This window comes from Acanthaster planci, linkage group LG04 (genome assembly GCF_054643075.1).
Source record: "Acanthaster planci isolate LZ-2023a linkage group LG04, COTS_SCS, whole genome shotgun sequence".
Classification (NCBI taxonomy): domain Eukaryota; kingdom Metazoa; phylum Echinodermata; class Asteroidea; order Valvatida; family Acanthasteridae; genus Acanthaster; species Acanthaster planci.
In genome coordinates this window covers 12,842,836-12,858,744 of record NC_141780.1, presented here as the reverse complement: position 1 = coordinate 12,858,744, position 15,909 = coordinate 12,842,836, and the positions used below count along the sequence as shown (strand labels likewise).

The 15,909-nt window shown below is 41.2% G+C and overlaps 1 protein-coding gene across 13 annotated transcripts; it reads right to left on the bottom strand.

Moving 5' to 3' along the window:
• Nucleotides 1-177: 177 nt before the first annotated feature.
• LOC110984890 (carnitine O-palmitoyltransferase 2, mitochondrial-like) lies at nucleotides 178-15,868 on the bottom strand. Of its 13 annotated transcripts, XR_015424997.1 has the most exons (15): nucleotides 15,129-15,269; nucleotides 13,967-14,101; nucleotides 13,221-13,258; nucleotides 12,606-12,817; nucleotides 12,336-12,395; nucleotides 11,780-11,883; nucleotides 10,180-10,313; nucleotides 9,881-10,083; nucleotides 8,466-8,624; nucleotides 7,998-8,118; nucleotides 6,951-7,143; nucleotides 5,503-5,676; nucleotides 4,970-5,195; nucleotides 2,944-3,093; nucleotides 1,859-1,998 (listed from the first exon to the last, which is right to left on the bottom strand). XR_015424997.1 is itself a non-coding variant. In XM_087135542.1 (14 exons), the coding sequence occupies exons 2-14, from the start codon at nucleotides 14,087-14,089 to the stop codon at nucleotides 1,679-1,681; spliced, it is 2,067 nt and encodes a 688-aa protein (XP_086991668.1). In that variant the 5' UTR covers nucleotides 14,090-14,101; nucleotides 15,662-15,868; the 3' UTR covers nucleotides 178-1,678. The 13 variants fall into 13 exon arrangements, 12 of the variants coding, with proteins under 12 accessions (XP_086991668.1, XP_086991667.1, XP_086991671.1 ...); XM_087135542.1 differs by lacking the exons at nucleotides 2,944-3,093; nucleotides 15,129-15,269 and adding an exon at nucleotides 15,662-15,868 and having other exon boundaries at nucleotides 178-1,998; XM_087135541.1 differs by lacking the exons at nucleotides 2,944-3,093; nucleotides 15,129-15,269 and adding an exon at nucleotides 15,699-15,868 and having other exon boundaries at nucleotides 178-1,998.
• Between the last annotated feature and the right edge of the window lie 41 nt (nucleotides 15,869-15,909).

Sequence of the window (15,909 nt, the reverse complement as noted above, 5' to 3'; positions counted from 1 at the left end):
TATTGTACTCACGCCCTTCCCCAGCAGGCAGCAAAGTGGCAAACACACCTTCCAATATCTAGGGACCTTGGGGTGGAATAAGTTGACTACCCTTCAAAAGCAGGCAATTAGACATTTTATACTTGTCCATAGACACACACGTACAAACACAGAGCAGCATTTAGACCATTAAAAAAATCCCTTGTTTCAAATCTTTAATATCACATAAATTAGGGACATCTCCTTCAGAAATATTATTAGAATTAATGAATTTAGTTTGAAGTCTTTTACATTTATTGCTTTGCTAATGTATGTGAGGTATTTTACTTTCATACCAGTTACTGCAACTGTAACTTTGTAAACATGTATTTGCCTTTTCAAAATAAACCACCCCTTAAAGTGGTTGGATACATGTCCGTTTGAAAAGAATCTCACTCTGTATTGCAGTGCAAGTGCAATTAAAAATTTTCGACTGCTGTGTAGCATTTAAAAATTTAGACTGATGCTACAAAGGTATTTTCTTAGTGACTTTATACTGCAAAACAAAGACATGTCTGATAAGTGGCTCGGGAGAAAATTTTCAACGATTTACTGGTCCACATAAGTAAATATGGGGGAATAAATTCAAATAAAAAACACCCCCTCCCCCACTGCCAACGAAGGAAAGTGCTGATGAGACAATTGTACTTTGTGCATGGCAATCGGGCGAAGAATATGCATTTCAAGGAAATTTTGTTTTGCTCGGTACTTCCTGAGCCAAACGAGTACAAACCTGTGGGCAAATTTGGTGCTTTCAAATCAATGGGACGTCATTAAATAGGGTCTGCTCTTTTGATGTCAAAGTTGTATTTTTCCTACAGATGGCTGCTAAAACTATGGTTGGCTGGTGGTACAAAAGTAAAAGAAGAATTCACAAAATGTTAAAAATTCCACACAGCTATCAGAACACCAGATACATGTAATAATACACGTACTACTAAACACTAAAAGAAAATACAACCCTAATTAAAATCAATGTGACAAATATCCATTCTGAACGAGTTTGAGGGAAAATCGAAAACCAACCAAAAAGGTGATATTTCTACAAACTTTGACCTCCCATACAAGTTGTAGGCAATATGAAAGTGGTCCGTAAGTAAACCCAGAAGAAGCCATCTCTTTGTCCCGCATGGAGTGGATAATATACCAGAAGTATTGCAAACTTGGTGATAGTAAAGTTCCCACCTGCTGTTTCTTTCACATTTCAGAAGAGATATTAATTCAGTAAAATAAATTGAAATTTTCATTTTCCTTCTTTTCTTGTTTAAAATAACAAAACCAATGCAATGCAATGACATTCTTGACACATTGCACAGCTTTTCTGGAAGTGAACAAATAATTTGCAATAAAGTATTAAAGTTATGTGATAGAACAGCCGGTTCATACCACAGGCCTAACTATGTGAATCTTTGATGCTGCTCGACGCACCAGAAAAATTAATGCCTGCTTATAGCACTGATCTATTTGACACTGTCAACTGGTCAATCAAAATACATGATTTCTCATTATTTGAATAGCCCACTCTTTTTTTGTAGTGTCTTGTGGTTTTTCAAGGATACAAGACAACTTAAGAGCAAACACAACCAGTACCACAGCAACAGCCTGTCATCAAAATTATGGAGTTTTGGAGAATTTGGGCGCGAAGTGTTTAGACTAAATGTTAACTCATCACATCATAGAGGTCATCGTGTGCACTGCAAACACTTTCGGAAAAGTCGGACAGACTGGGCGAGGTGGAATAACTGGTTCCTGTCAAGGTTATACAATCATCAAACACAGTGTAGAGCACCCCAAGCCCACTGGGGGATACGGGAGCAAAGGCTGCCCCTGCTGAACTGGGTGACACCCCTGTGGTGCTTGTGGACAGTGTGATGGTGTTGATGTTAACATATGCAGGATCCTGGAACACTGTTGGCATGGGTCTGCCGGTTGAAGAGGCAAGGGCACGTAAGGCAAAGAGGTGACGGTCCCATCCTTGACCTGCAAACAGCATGTCAAGGAATTGTTTCAGTGAATGATGGAAACGGGTACAACGAGAAGCAAAGTTACAACAGTTCAGAATGAAAACTACACCAATTTATTTTGGACAACTTTAATAAGCATGTATACAAGGAGGGGTTGAGTTTTTAATACAGTGTGCACCTTGCATAGAGGGAGCGATCAGAAGACAGGTCTGAGGCAATGTGTACGTACAAAGTAAATGCAGCAATGAAATTGCTTTTAATAAACTGACTTAAAAATAATCCACTTCTCCTATCTGTACCCAACAGAACAGTTAACACTGAATATTATTTGAACATATTACCTTTAAGCCCACCATTTGAATCTTACCAGTATGAGCCTGGTGAGCACAAGGGTAATATGGAATGTGTATCCATATGGGGAACCACTATGTCTGCCATGTATATAGGGGAAGGGTCTAACATGTCTCCAAATTCGGTGCATACGTTCTTTATGGATGGCCCCTTCTAATCGATATTCATAAATACTAAAGGCAGTTTAGCCACTCATATTGGTTAAGAGCCTAGCTGACCATTTGTCATGGCGGGTCTTAAACGGTTGATAAAGCAACTGCTGGCTGTGTGCCACCTCACACAGTACACGCCATCCATGCGCCAATCTCCATATCAGGAGATGGTTTACGACAACTCGTGAGAGGGACATGTTACAATATTATTTGATGGGTATTTTTAAAATGAAGTAAAATTGCCGAACAAAAAGACTGGAAATTGATAATTTAAACTTATTCAGACTTTGTAATATTAATACATGAATGTGCTTGACCGCACTCCAATGTTTGTTAACTGGCTCAGGAGAATGGACACTGATAAATGTCCCTCGCCTGATCTGAGCCCATTTTAATGGCATGGTGCTACTTTATTAGCAGAAAAATCATACTTTCTTAAAGCAGAAAATTTTGCTAACCGTAAGCACTATTCCATGGCGTGCGGTGCTTGGCGAGGTTGCACTGACAGTTGCTTGAGCATAGCGACTACCACTATTTTGTCACTACCTTGAGGTAAGTGTGCATTTTGCTGAGGTTACCACTTAGTCTCCATGAAATACACAGAGCCTCTGTAGAGTGTAAAGTCTTGTGCTTAACAGTGACATAAAATTGGGCCCTGGTCTTAAGCGAACATTTAAGAACAGCCAAGCATACATTTATTCCCTTATGACATGACAGTTTATTTCACAGATTACACATGCACTGTAGGATTGCATGGAGATTTTCTACACTACACAGCAGATTTTGCCTGCATGTGTGAAGCTACATTCCTGGACAAAATTGTTGGGACACTTGGCGATGTACATGTAGCCATACGCTCTCCAGCAACCTCCCCCCACTCTCCCTGTCAATGTTGTCATGTCCAGCCGGAGTGCAGACTGCGCCCATAGACCCAACATTGAAAGGGGGATCGGGGGGTTGGATGCCTAACGAAATTCGTCCAGGATTGTCTGAATTGGTTCATAGTTGTGAATGTGCATACCATGCCATTCAGGACATGTGTAGTGTAGCGTCGTTTTGAGAAAACACAGGTTGAAAATAGGGAGATATATATCGGCCACATCATACAATTAAAGAAGGAATCATCAATGTCTATTTTTGTATTGTGCAACCACTGCAAAGTGTGATATTGGGTAGACAAGTCCTATGGGGAAAGAATCTAACATCATTTTTAGGAGTGCAATTTCAATGCACAATGTGTTCTTTTGCAGAGTATGTTTGTAAGAATGCACTATACAATGCACCATAGCATTTCGCATGTTTTCTGTACAAAATAGATTTCTTTTTAAACATAAAGTGTCCATTTGGGTCTGGACACACCATAAAATCATGTGGGATTTCTGTTTTGTAGTTATTCCATTATTTTGTCGAGAAAAGCAACAATGATCCATGAACACCGTAACAAAAAAAGGAGGAGAGAGACTCAAGTTCTTTAATGATGTGTCATGGCTCACCATTGGCAGTGTGCCTTGTATGCATCGCGAGGAAATGCCCCCTATTACTTTAACACGTGCTACTTGCTCTATTGGGTGAGAGTGGAGAAATGCAATCATGACAATGCTTGTGATGTTTGAGGGTGAATTCAGTGCATTTGATGTCATTTCAAGTTTATAGTGTTAAATTGAATCCGCCAATGTTGGAAATGATTCGCACATCTAAGTTACCAGAACCTCCCCACACACCAACAGGCTACAGGCAAGCGCGTAAACTCGGAAAATTCTGGACAAAATTATTGGGACACTTGGCAATATAGCCATACGCCCTCCAGTGACCTCCCCAACTCTCCCAGTCAATGTTGACATGTCCAGCCTGAGAGCAGACCATGCGCATAGACCCAACATTGAAAGGGGGTCTGGAGGTTGGAGGCCCAACGAGATTTGTCCAGGATTGTAGAATTTGCTCTATCTAAAAGCACCTCACCTGCAACAAAGAGGCAGACTGGTGAGAAAATTTCCCACCGAGAGCACAGTGCAGATCATACACTGCAACAGAAACTGGTCCCATGTACTCGGAATGACCCATGCCAAACATGCACAAACCTATGTACACATGCATATATTTTCCCACTAAGGGGATGCTTTTATTATGTTAGAACATGCCAACTCTTGTTTCTGCATGGATCGGATACCTTTTGTCATACTACAAACAGCCTTTGTTATATACGTGGCCAATTACAGGATATTATATGAACCAAAAAAGCCTTAAAATCATTCCAAGTCTGTGGTCATGATTTCAATTTGTGTGAAGTTCTTCATGTTCCTACTTAGTCCTTAAAAGCCATTTCCTGATCATGTCTCCTCATCTCAGTATTATTAAAATGTGCACCAAGGTCAAGCTGCATGGAAAACGTGTGAAATACTGACCAAAATTTTAACAAAAGGGTTCACTCAGTGAGAGAAGTATGGAACTGCACTTTGATAATTATTTGTACTGAATCCTACTGACCCACTGTAGCCTCCTTAGATAGTAGTCGGTGTTTATCTGAGCAGGCCTTTACCAGAGCTCTCTGCTCCGCTAAGCTGACTCCAGAGTTCTTGTAGAAAGCGTCAGTGCATCTTTTAGTCTCAGCTGTGGCTGATCGGATCGTCTCTGTGCGGCCTTGCTTGAACATGGCTGTGCTGCAGGACTCGTATGTTGCTGCAACCTGGCCAGTAACTCGATGGTATGCCATCTGTTAAGCAAAACAATTCAGCGCTGTAATTAATACCTGGCATGTCACAAAATACTGGCAAAAGAACTTCACATATCCAACAGAAACAATCCATGTAAGGAACTTTTTCAAAAGCATTTTGGGTGAGCACAAGATCGGGCCTACTTAGTCAAAAGCTACAACTGACCAACATGCATTGTAAGGGCACTTCAGCAAAATACCTTTTGCTTGCATTGTCTACAGATGGACTAACTGCATCTTTCTCATTCTTGACTCAACCTTAAGTAAAAATTAAGGTGCACAAAACAATTTTCAAAAATAAAATTACTTGCAACGCCAGCTGCGCCACAGCATCAGGGCTCACTCCAAACTTCTTGATGAAGGAGCTGCCATATTGTGTGTACTGAATGCACTGTAGATTTAGCTGGCTGGTAGCAAGCGTGTGGTTAGCTTTGGCCACCTCAATGCCTCGGGAGATCACAGAGTCAAGTTTGAACTCTAGCTACATAAAGAAATTCAGAAACAAAAATAATAATTTGGCACCGCACTTTATGGAAGGCCAACTCATCTCCATTCACAGCATTTTGGGGGAAATGGGCCTAAAAAAGTGGAGTGCCGTGGCCTTGTGGTAAGGAGTATCGGATTCGCAGTCAGTGGGTAAAGCCACAGGTTGCAGGTTTGAATCTAGCCCGGGGTCATGGTGTGTGTGCCCTTGGACAAGGCACTATGTCACTTGCCTCTCTCCACCCAGGAGTAATTGGGTACCTGTGGGGGCAGAGATGGTTATTGTGGTTGATTAAGCTGAACAGTGGCTGCCTTGAGCTGTATACTCCCCAAGGAGCTGAGATGGTATTTGAATATCATGGGCCCAGTGAATCAGGATAATAATGGTGTACAGCATTTTAATCTATGTTAAAGGTGCTTTATTACTACTGTAGCGTAGACCCGGGTGCTATTGTCCTTCAAAACCCGGTAAAGCAAAGAGAGGGGGACAGATACAGGACTTCCAAAAAGAATTTAGTTGTTTTATTCACCAAACTCGGTGCATGACCTTCCACACAGCCGTCAGAACAACAACTACTGCCTACGTGACACTCGAGCTCTACAAAACACAGCATGTATCACAATGTATAACATTGCATAACAATTGTATAACAATTTCTAAGGCTGCCCGGGCACTTTTCCAATTTCCCTCCCACGCCCGCCAAACCACAACGCCCCAAAATAGAAACCAATTTCCGGTGCGCACCCAGCACAAGAGAAACAGGTCAGGGCACTCGGCGTACGAAAGATTAACATGACAATAAAACATGCAAAAGGCTATACAAATGTCCGTTACACTACCCCCTCCTACGAAAAAGCCTATTCTCCAGAATAGGGCACATTTCTAAGATTTCACTCAATTTAGAAAAACGACTGTCTTGGTTAAAAGGAGAATTATGTACACAATTAGAAGAAACACAGAAATTGAGTCAAACAATCATCACAAAAACAACAACATTAATGTTCACTCATTTTCAAAAGGCTTAGGCCTACCTGGGTGTCCACGAGAATGCTGGTTAGCATTGATTTAGGCCCCAAGTTGGTTCCCACATCAAACAAGAACACAACAGTCAGCGAGGTCTACCCACTGCAAAGCCACATGTCTTTCATGACTTTTATGGCAATATCACATCTTCGTCAATCCCACTCAAGAACTTTGTTCCAAAACTGCGCTGCTACAATCGCTGTGTGATGACTCTCCAGCAAGTATAGCAGAAATGTCAATATACCTACCCTGGTCACTCTTTCTGAGCTGTCTACCCTACCGGTAGCATCCCCCGGTGAGATGGCGGGTTGGTCCAGGGAGTCTTGGAACACCTCCGAGAACATCCTCCTCAGGGTTACACCATCCCCCCAAGAGTGTTCCATGTTGACCAGCAACTGCCCACTTGAAGTTACAATTAGCTGGAAAGGTTTGTCAAACCACCTGTAACAGAGAACACATACATTCTAATTGTGCATCTTTCATAAACCCTTGAAAGTCCAAGGTCAAAATTACATTTCTTCTTCATAATTTATTGGAAGAAATAGAATACATTAAATGGAGGTTTTGATAAGGAGGGAAAGGATTACATCTTGGATGTGTTAAAATGAGAAGCATTTCAATATCAAACACAGCTGCACGCACAGTGCAGTGTGGCGTCTCTGTCTTTCTTTTACAACCAAATACCGGTACTGTCCGTTTTAAACATGAAATGATAATTGGCAATATATTTGTAACATGAAGGGTTTGAAAGAGGACACTCTTGGTTGACGATGCTCTTTGTCTCATCTGATTTAATTCTCCTGATCCAGAGATATGCCCCAGTATTAAACACAATCAATCAATATCAGACCTAACCAAAATAACATACTGCTTACGTGTATATCACCACAATTTCATTTCTGACAATGCTGACAATGCTACACATTGAAACATGCCGAGGAGTAACCACTTTTGGCTTCAACAGAGGCACAAACTCAAGTTTGAGTGCTGCTGTTGACTGGGGTTTATCCCTGGATTGCCAAAAGCAAACCAGATGAAACAAAATAGTATCATCAAACTGAGGGTGTCTAATTGTTTAAACCAGTTGACATTTGTTTAACATCTGCTTGTACCATTTTTTTTTGGTGGGGTGCACACTGTGCAGTAATCTAACTTATGCTATTGAAGACAACTTTGGGAATGCTGTGTGGCATCTAGTCTCAGTAAGTGCTGATGAATCACCCTGGGTTTGACCTGAATGTGCAAATTTCAGCTCTGATGGGTCTCCTATAATGGCTGGAGTACACACAGTGTACCTGTTTGCAGCATTTCCATGCAATCCTCTTCTGACTAGCTGCTCCTTATCATCATCCGTGTCATCATCAAGACACAGGCAGAACAAGGCAGAGTCAATGAGTCTCAGACTCTCCTTATTTCCTGCATTATTCAATCAAAAGGCATCAAAAACAGATTTACACTGGTTTACAACACAAAACCTCCAGAGTGTCACATGTGCTGAAACATCTGCTCCTCGGTATGCCGGTAATCTCATGAAATTAAAGTTTCATTAAATTTAAGAGAAAAGCCTGTTGTGGCATAAAAGGAACAAACATTTTCACACGTGCAGAAGTGAATCAAACACTGTGGCATCTCTTTCATTTAATGCAGGCCACTTGCAGAGTTTTATAATTGGTTCGGTATTTAGCACTGTGAGCTTGGAGAATTCTACACTGTAGCACTTATTATAAGATCCAGATTGTGGCATTTTCTTCAGCGTAACAGACCTGGACACACTGCCAGCAGCTTTTCATGGAGCTGTGTCCAGGTATCACGGTGTTCTGTGGTTAGGTAGCCGATGGGGTACTTTGGTGGTGGTAAGGAGGTGGAATGGCAGACAATGTACTGAAGATTGGCTCTGATATCCTGTGCTGAAACCAGACTCCCTAAAAGGATAGTAAGATTAAGGAATGATTTGAGTAAGAGAAAAAGCAACCTTGATTCTGGCAATGAGCTCACAGTGTACTTATAATACCAAAGTGAGGGTAGTTCCCTGAATCTAACAGCAATCTAGCTTGTAGCTTCTTCATATCCAGTAAGAAATATGAACAGCAGGCAGTGTAGAAAATCCTCCACGCAGGAACAAAGAGGGCGTGTTTTGAAATGAAATGGACAGTCCTTTGGTAAGCATTCACCACATAGGTGCGCAAGCTTGTGTGCGTTTGACACGGAGCATGCTGAGTACGTGTAATGAATTTAGTCTGGAATGTATGGTCTTCATGTGTACGCTGAGCACGCGCAAAAACCTGGTTAGAAAACTTAGTACCATCTGTTTTTCTTTCGCCAGTGAGGGTGCACTTCGGCTCAGGGTGGATAGTCTCCTCCACTTCCAGAGGGCGTAAGTGTAAACCACCAACAATTTTTCTGACAGTTACCACGATGTGTAAATGTGATCTGTTTGCTGATGCTGGTGATGATGCGTCCACACACCCTTATGCTTTGATGATTACACTGGTTTTGTATTCGCAATTTTTCTGGCAGGACTTGATCTCTGAAGCATGCATTTGAGGCATTTGACTTCATTGAAAAATTTGGCTGGCATATTTTGTCCTTGGCCAAAAAATCCCATGCCTGGGGCCAAATCGATTTGAAATAAACTCAGCATAGTCAAATCGGCAAAATCTTAGCACAGCATGAAAACTATGGTCTAGCATCAGCCAATTTTCCAATCACTTTGGGCATTTTTGCATGACCAAATTAAAGCAAGATGCGAGTGGACAAATACTCGTTTTTTCTGCTTATGACATTTAAAGTGTGACGGTGTGTTATCATGTGTACATGTCCAATCAAAAGATGATAATGGCAGAACAACACAGACTGTGCTTATATATTTTGTCTGATCACTTGTTTGGCCTAATTCCATGCACAGCATGGCGTAGAGTGAGCTTCTCCAAGATTGGACTGAGCGGAACCACTAGTGTATAGTCATAGACACGAGACAGCACATAATGGTCAGGCTTCCTCCCTTCTCTTACTGAAGTTCCCCCATCTCCTTTTTGTGAAAGTTGATGAAAATGTACATGTATACTTGTCAAAAGAGCAAGCCCGGGAAAGTAGACTGTACTGCATGTGTTATTTTGAGCCATCACCACAAAACATCTAGTGAGTGTGCACAACACATATCCCGGAAAGTGCAACTCACCGCTGATATCCAAGACATCAAACACGTACATGTGGCCATTGGATATCACCAGCACATGCTGCTGAGATTCATCTCTGAACAACTCATCCCTGTGGGGCCGAGGTATCCGAGATGCATTGAAGATTCTAGAAAACTGGCTCATGTCCAGGGGCTGCACGTTGTTATCTAGAGCATGTCGGTAGGCCTCCTTGGATGAGAGAGTCCTTTGGTGCAAAGATTAACAACAGTCTTGACTTTGATGAAAAGAAGATGTCAACAAGTGTCTGGAGATAAGTTGAAGGCACAGAAATTCTCCTGACCTGAATGAACTCCAGAAGTCTTGCGTGTCAGTGATGGCAGGGTTCCTATGAACAGCATCTGGGAGAAGCTTGTCATCCCTCAGTGTCTTCAAGAATCTCAGTATGGAGACGGTCACATTGGTTGATCGAGTTGTCTACACAGGTAGAAAAATAATGGTATGTACAGACAGGATTTGTGCTGCAACAAGATTGTGCTGCGTGTACACATGTACATGTTGTGCATGAACAAATGCAGCTATCTAGGGTTGAGCGTTTGAACTCTGCTAGGCAGTGCAAGTGACACATTTTTACTCTTGAATGGTCAATTTGAATTGAAAGCAATGTGATTCCTATTAAATTTTTCTAAAAACTTAATGTGTTGGAATGAAGATGATGAATTTTTTTTCATTGATCTTTAAAGGGTAATTACAAATTATGGATAAAAGTCATGTCACTGTTTTTGCCAAACTTACAAATGACATTTCAAAGTGACTGCCAGCAATCCTGGAAAAATAGTCCAGTCCCTTCCTGCTTCAGAACAGTCAATAAATAAGGAGATTTTGGGATCGTGATCCAAAATAGGGCTATCTATGAAAAAAGCCCATAGTTCTCAGCCATGACACCACGACTGGGTAATGTTGCATGTTAAATCCAGAAGCAAGCAAGTACCTTGCCCAGTATGCATACATACGTGCATGAACATGTTATGTCCTAATGTACATGCACAAAACTCTAAGTAGTCAGCACGTACGTCTTCCTGGTGAAAAGGGCTAAAATAATTGCTACATGTAGTGTCCCCCGTCATACACTCTAATCCCCTCAACCTGGATGTACATGTACGCATACCCACCCATAAACAGAGCCTTGAACTATTATTCATTAATACATAAGACAGTTTAGCCATTCCGATTGGTCAAGAGCCCATCACGTGGCCAGTCTTAAACAGTTAATAAAGTACCAGCTGGCTGAGTGCCACGTCACACAAAATGCACCACATCAGGGGCACCCATCTCCACACAAGGAGATAGCCCTGTTTGCACTGGACTTTTTTGGTCAAACTATGGCTGAGTTAAAATCGAATAATTCACAACATGAATATTTGACCTTCAATTAGGTCGAATATCCGAATATTCGATCTTACCAACAGGCAGATTAACGATGAATAACCTATATGTACATATACAAACTATAGTGTACATTGTAATCACTATAATAGCTTCTCACTTCTAGGAGTATCTCCAGCCATAATTTAGCAAGACGAACAATACGTCTTACCCTGTTGAAAATTTCTTTTGCTTTTAAATGTTTTAAAGAATAATTTACTTTTTGAGTCATTGTAAAATTTCTGCCGTTTTTCATTTAAATCTGCTTCAAACAAGCCTCCATAGTGCAATTGTTCTCATTTAAAACAAAAGAAAGTTTTCACTTTGTTTTCATGAATTTTGCATTCGTCTATTATTTTCGTTCCTATCAACTGTAACACCCTACCATAAATAAGAAATCTAGATGAATGGCAGACAGTTTCTGCTGATAGGTGGGTGCAAGTTTTGCCTCCTGTTCCATGTGCCTGGGTTTCTTCCAAGTCATGGTCAGAAACCCTATCTTCCAAATGGTCTTTTACCTGGTCCATATACTCTGGTCTGGGGTCATTGGTGATGAAGGATGCCGGGCTTGAGTTAAGAACAACCGAGTCTCTATACCTGAGGTACACATCCATCCAGAAATCTATGTCCAACAAATATAAGATATTTTCTTGCAAGCAAGCTGTGATGAGCGGAAATAGTGGGTATATTTAATCTATTACCTGTACTTACAACGTATCAAGTATGCAAGCACAAACATTATGTAACCGTTGCTGCATCTGTAATACACATGGCTGTTATTTTACTATGGTGATGAAACTTGTGGGAAGAAAGGGTGATCCTCATCAAAACCTGCAGCTATCATTCAGATCTCAGAAACTGAGATGTACATGTGTATCTTTCTGTTCTCATTCCACAAGGTCATCAGCATCTTGCTAAACCCTTCGTGCCTAAACAGGTGGAAATGTTGACAAACAGAAGACAAACCAAAACTGGAGACGAAAAACTTGAAGCAAGGAATCTGTTGAAGTCCTGTTACATAGCTACATACATGTACACGCGAGACAAGGTGCACTCTGTACATGTAACACCTACCTGCAATGTAGCTTGTATGGGTGTTTGTCTTGTTCAGTTCAACCAATTCATTGTTGAGGTCTGGAAATGAACGCAAAAAAAACCCCAGTTTTCCTGTCTTCAAACAAAATGATTTCAAATGGCAGAATGAAAGCATTGTGTTTTGACATCCTTGCTGCATGAGATACTAAATATGTCCAGCTCAAGTTTACATCCGTACGTATTGCAAGCGATCAGGTGGCTCCATTACAGTTGCTCATTTCTTCAAGTTCACTGCAATCATGGACTCACCAACACCTGCCCCCTTCTGGAATTCTCCCACTAGGGACTGTGTCTCGGCATATTCTTTTGGACTGAGAAACACATGCTGAGTAGCAAGGTAACGCTGGCAGGTGTCTCGCAAAGAGGGTATGGGCAGCTGAGGGATAGCCGGTTGGAAGAGCATTGTGGGGACAGGACTCAGCGTCTGAAGATAGTCTGCTGATGAAGCAACAGATCTAGAACTGTCGGAAGAATGTGTAGAACATACGCAGTAGTGAGGCGATTGAGGCACAGTGCATGGATAAATTTGTAGGAAAACTTGTACAAGGAACTGTGCGTGTTTAAGAGATATCAAGATCTCACAAGCATGTCCAAATGACCTCTTACCATACGCACTTCAGGTAGGGCATGCGCTGTTTGAATACCTGAGTTTATAAAGAACTGAAAAGTTTTTGCTCTTATTTTATATTTTTGACAGGCATGCGTCATAACACACATATGGATTGACATAATTTGGTCACTAGTGCACATTTAATATCTCGCTAATGAATGTGAGTGATCAGAAAAGGGACAATATCTCCCTCCAATTAAACTACTCACAGCCCCCAAGGGCTCTAGTGGTATCACTGTCAGTCCATACATTACCATGAGAACCATCTTGTCCCCAGTGCTTTTGGTGGTTTCTAAGCGAAACAAAATAACAAAAGTAGAAAACCATTCAATAATGCTATATTCATTTTCCAAAGAATCAGTTTGCCATGGTACAATTTTCATAAAGTCTCAATGTAAGCCATTAATACACGATTCAAAAATGGTCTTTTTGCAACAAAAAGTCTTGTGCCACACAGAAATAATTATGAAAAATAAGAAAAAGCACGAAGCCTGCACTAGACCTACAGACATAACAGACTTGAAGTAAGCTGTCAATACAAGCCAAATGACATTTGCAAGTAATGGCAAACTTTGGCCATTCACTTTGCACAAAAATTGACTGTGTTGTACAGGTATCCCATTAAATGATTACTTCAGCTAAAGGCAAAATTCCATACTGGCAGTTTAGTTCGCCTACTGGTTGATATGCAAATAAAAATAAAATACTAGGTAATTTTCAACAGAATGCGCACAAGCCAAGAGCACCCTAACACATAGTCCCAGGCCACCATAAAGTGTTGGGCAATACTGAGTGACATTTTCAAAGTAGAGGGCTAAATATCAAATTCACAAACAATGCAGCCTCAGTCATAAATGAGAGCAGTTTGTTTAAGTGTACTGTACTTTTTTGTGGACTTGTGGAAAGGGTTGCAATGAAAATCATCCGCGCAATGCTGAACAAAACAGAATTTATCTGCACCACGGAACTGCATATTTGAATACCAGCACTGCACACGTACACTTACGAAGTGGCAAGGAACTAGCACTGTCACGGCAACACGTTGATTGCCCAATCCAATCTTCAGCAAGTTGCCCAATCTTCTGCCAACATTCCGGTGACACTGGGTTAAGTAGCTGGCCATCTTTTTCAATTCCTAAAGAAAAGCATTACCAGCTTGCTGATAAGTTTTGAAGCCCATCTGGCCCCTTTCTGAGGTAGTGTGTATTGGCACTGTAGCCTGATTGCGTGAACTTGCAAAATATGTACATGTATTCACAGGGGCAGGCCTTCACCACATTTAGAGGACAATTCTTTTAAGCAAATTAAGACCAAGCTGTGGGGACATGTCTTTGTCCCAATAACATTTTCCGGTCTCCACAAAATCAGTGTAATGCAACTGTTTGTCCCCTCAACTACAGTGTATATGTACACTGTCTTAAAGGGTAACAGAAATTGAAAACATGGAGTATTTCGAAATAACAGCAAATACGTAACCATTTCAAAATATCACCAATTTAATGTGTACCCCGTTAATTGTAACCCCAAAATGAATAAAAAGATCCTGCGTTCAACCCCCTTGGCAGAAAATCCCCTTTCGGCCATTCAAGCTCACAGGCTGATTGGATGATCTCATTGCCAGAACACTGACATTTACAGTGTACACGTACATAGCGTAAAATACATGGACTATCGCATGCTCGCAATGTACCACATTGTGTTTGATGTAGCTTGGTCCACAGCGGGCAAACTATTAGTCAGTTCAAGGTAGAAATTAAAAGACACATAGTATTTCTTGAACTGAGACAGTGTTTGCCTGTGGGCCAAGCTACATCAAACACAACCAGATCTATTACGAATAAATACTAAAAGAAAATAATAAAAGTGTAAACACTAATGAATATAGTATATATATATTATAATTATATTATATTATAAATATATATATATATTATAAATATAATTAGTAAAATTTAGCAGGAAGAAGAAGAGCTCCATATGCGGAAGCCGCACCGCTTGACACTCTGTACCCTCAGTTTGAAGCTGGTCTGAAAAATTCTGTTTTGTTAAGTAGGCCCCTAATGTTAAACGACCTCCTATTTGGCCTAGTACTAAATTGAACTTTTCTGGAAGATCAAAACATGCACATGATGCGCTCTAGTGTTAGGGAATAATTAGCCTACCACCTGACCACTGATTACTAGAGTCCGTATATCTTTCCACATTTCGTGTACTCAGAGAAGCGTGACTCTGTATCCGCGGCGACGGGGTGGGTAAAGTAAGTGGTGGGGTATTCTGTAACAAATCTGTGCCCATAAAGTTACCTACCACTTTACTTACGTTGTCACTAACGTTAAGTTAGTTATCGCGAGATCGTATAGGGGTGCAGTGTCACAATTCAAGGAAAATTCTTCGCCAGGACTAGGCGCACAAAAAGTACCCCCCAGAGATTGTTTCGAAAAGAGGGGTCTGTTTGGGCCAAGAAATGGTGGGATTGACTCAATATGGCCCAGGATCATCCCTGCAGATTCAGGGGCGCCCATCTGGGGGCAAAGCAGACAAAAATGGGATTGAGAAAATTAGAGGAGCTCAGTACCTCTGGAAGGTGAGGGATGTCATTTGAAAAATAGCCGCTGGGAGGGCTTAGCAACATTCACTTTTTTGGGGGGTGAGTTTGTTTTGGGCGGATATTTAAAAAATTCATTGGTTAACCTACTAAAAATTGAAAACCAAATGAAATCTGAAGGACCAACCAACACGTTGCTTTTTGTTTGAGAGGCCTCAGGGACTTCAGTAGCCTGCCATGGGGCTCCAAACTTGGTTGATTTTACACTATTTTCAATGGAGCTTGAATTGGTTCAGTGCACCCATACCACTACCGCGTGAGCTGGAGCAGCACGTGATCTGTGTTGTTAACAGCCAGCCCTCCATTGACGCAATATAAGTCTGAACCTAGACTCCAAA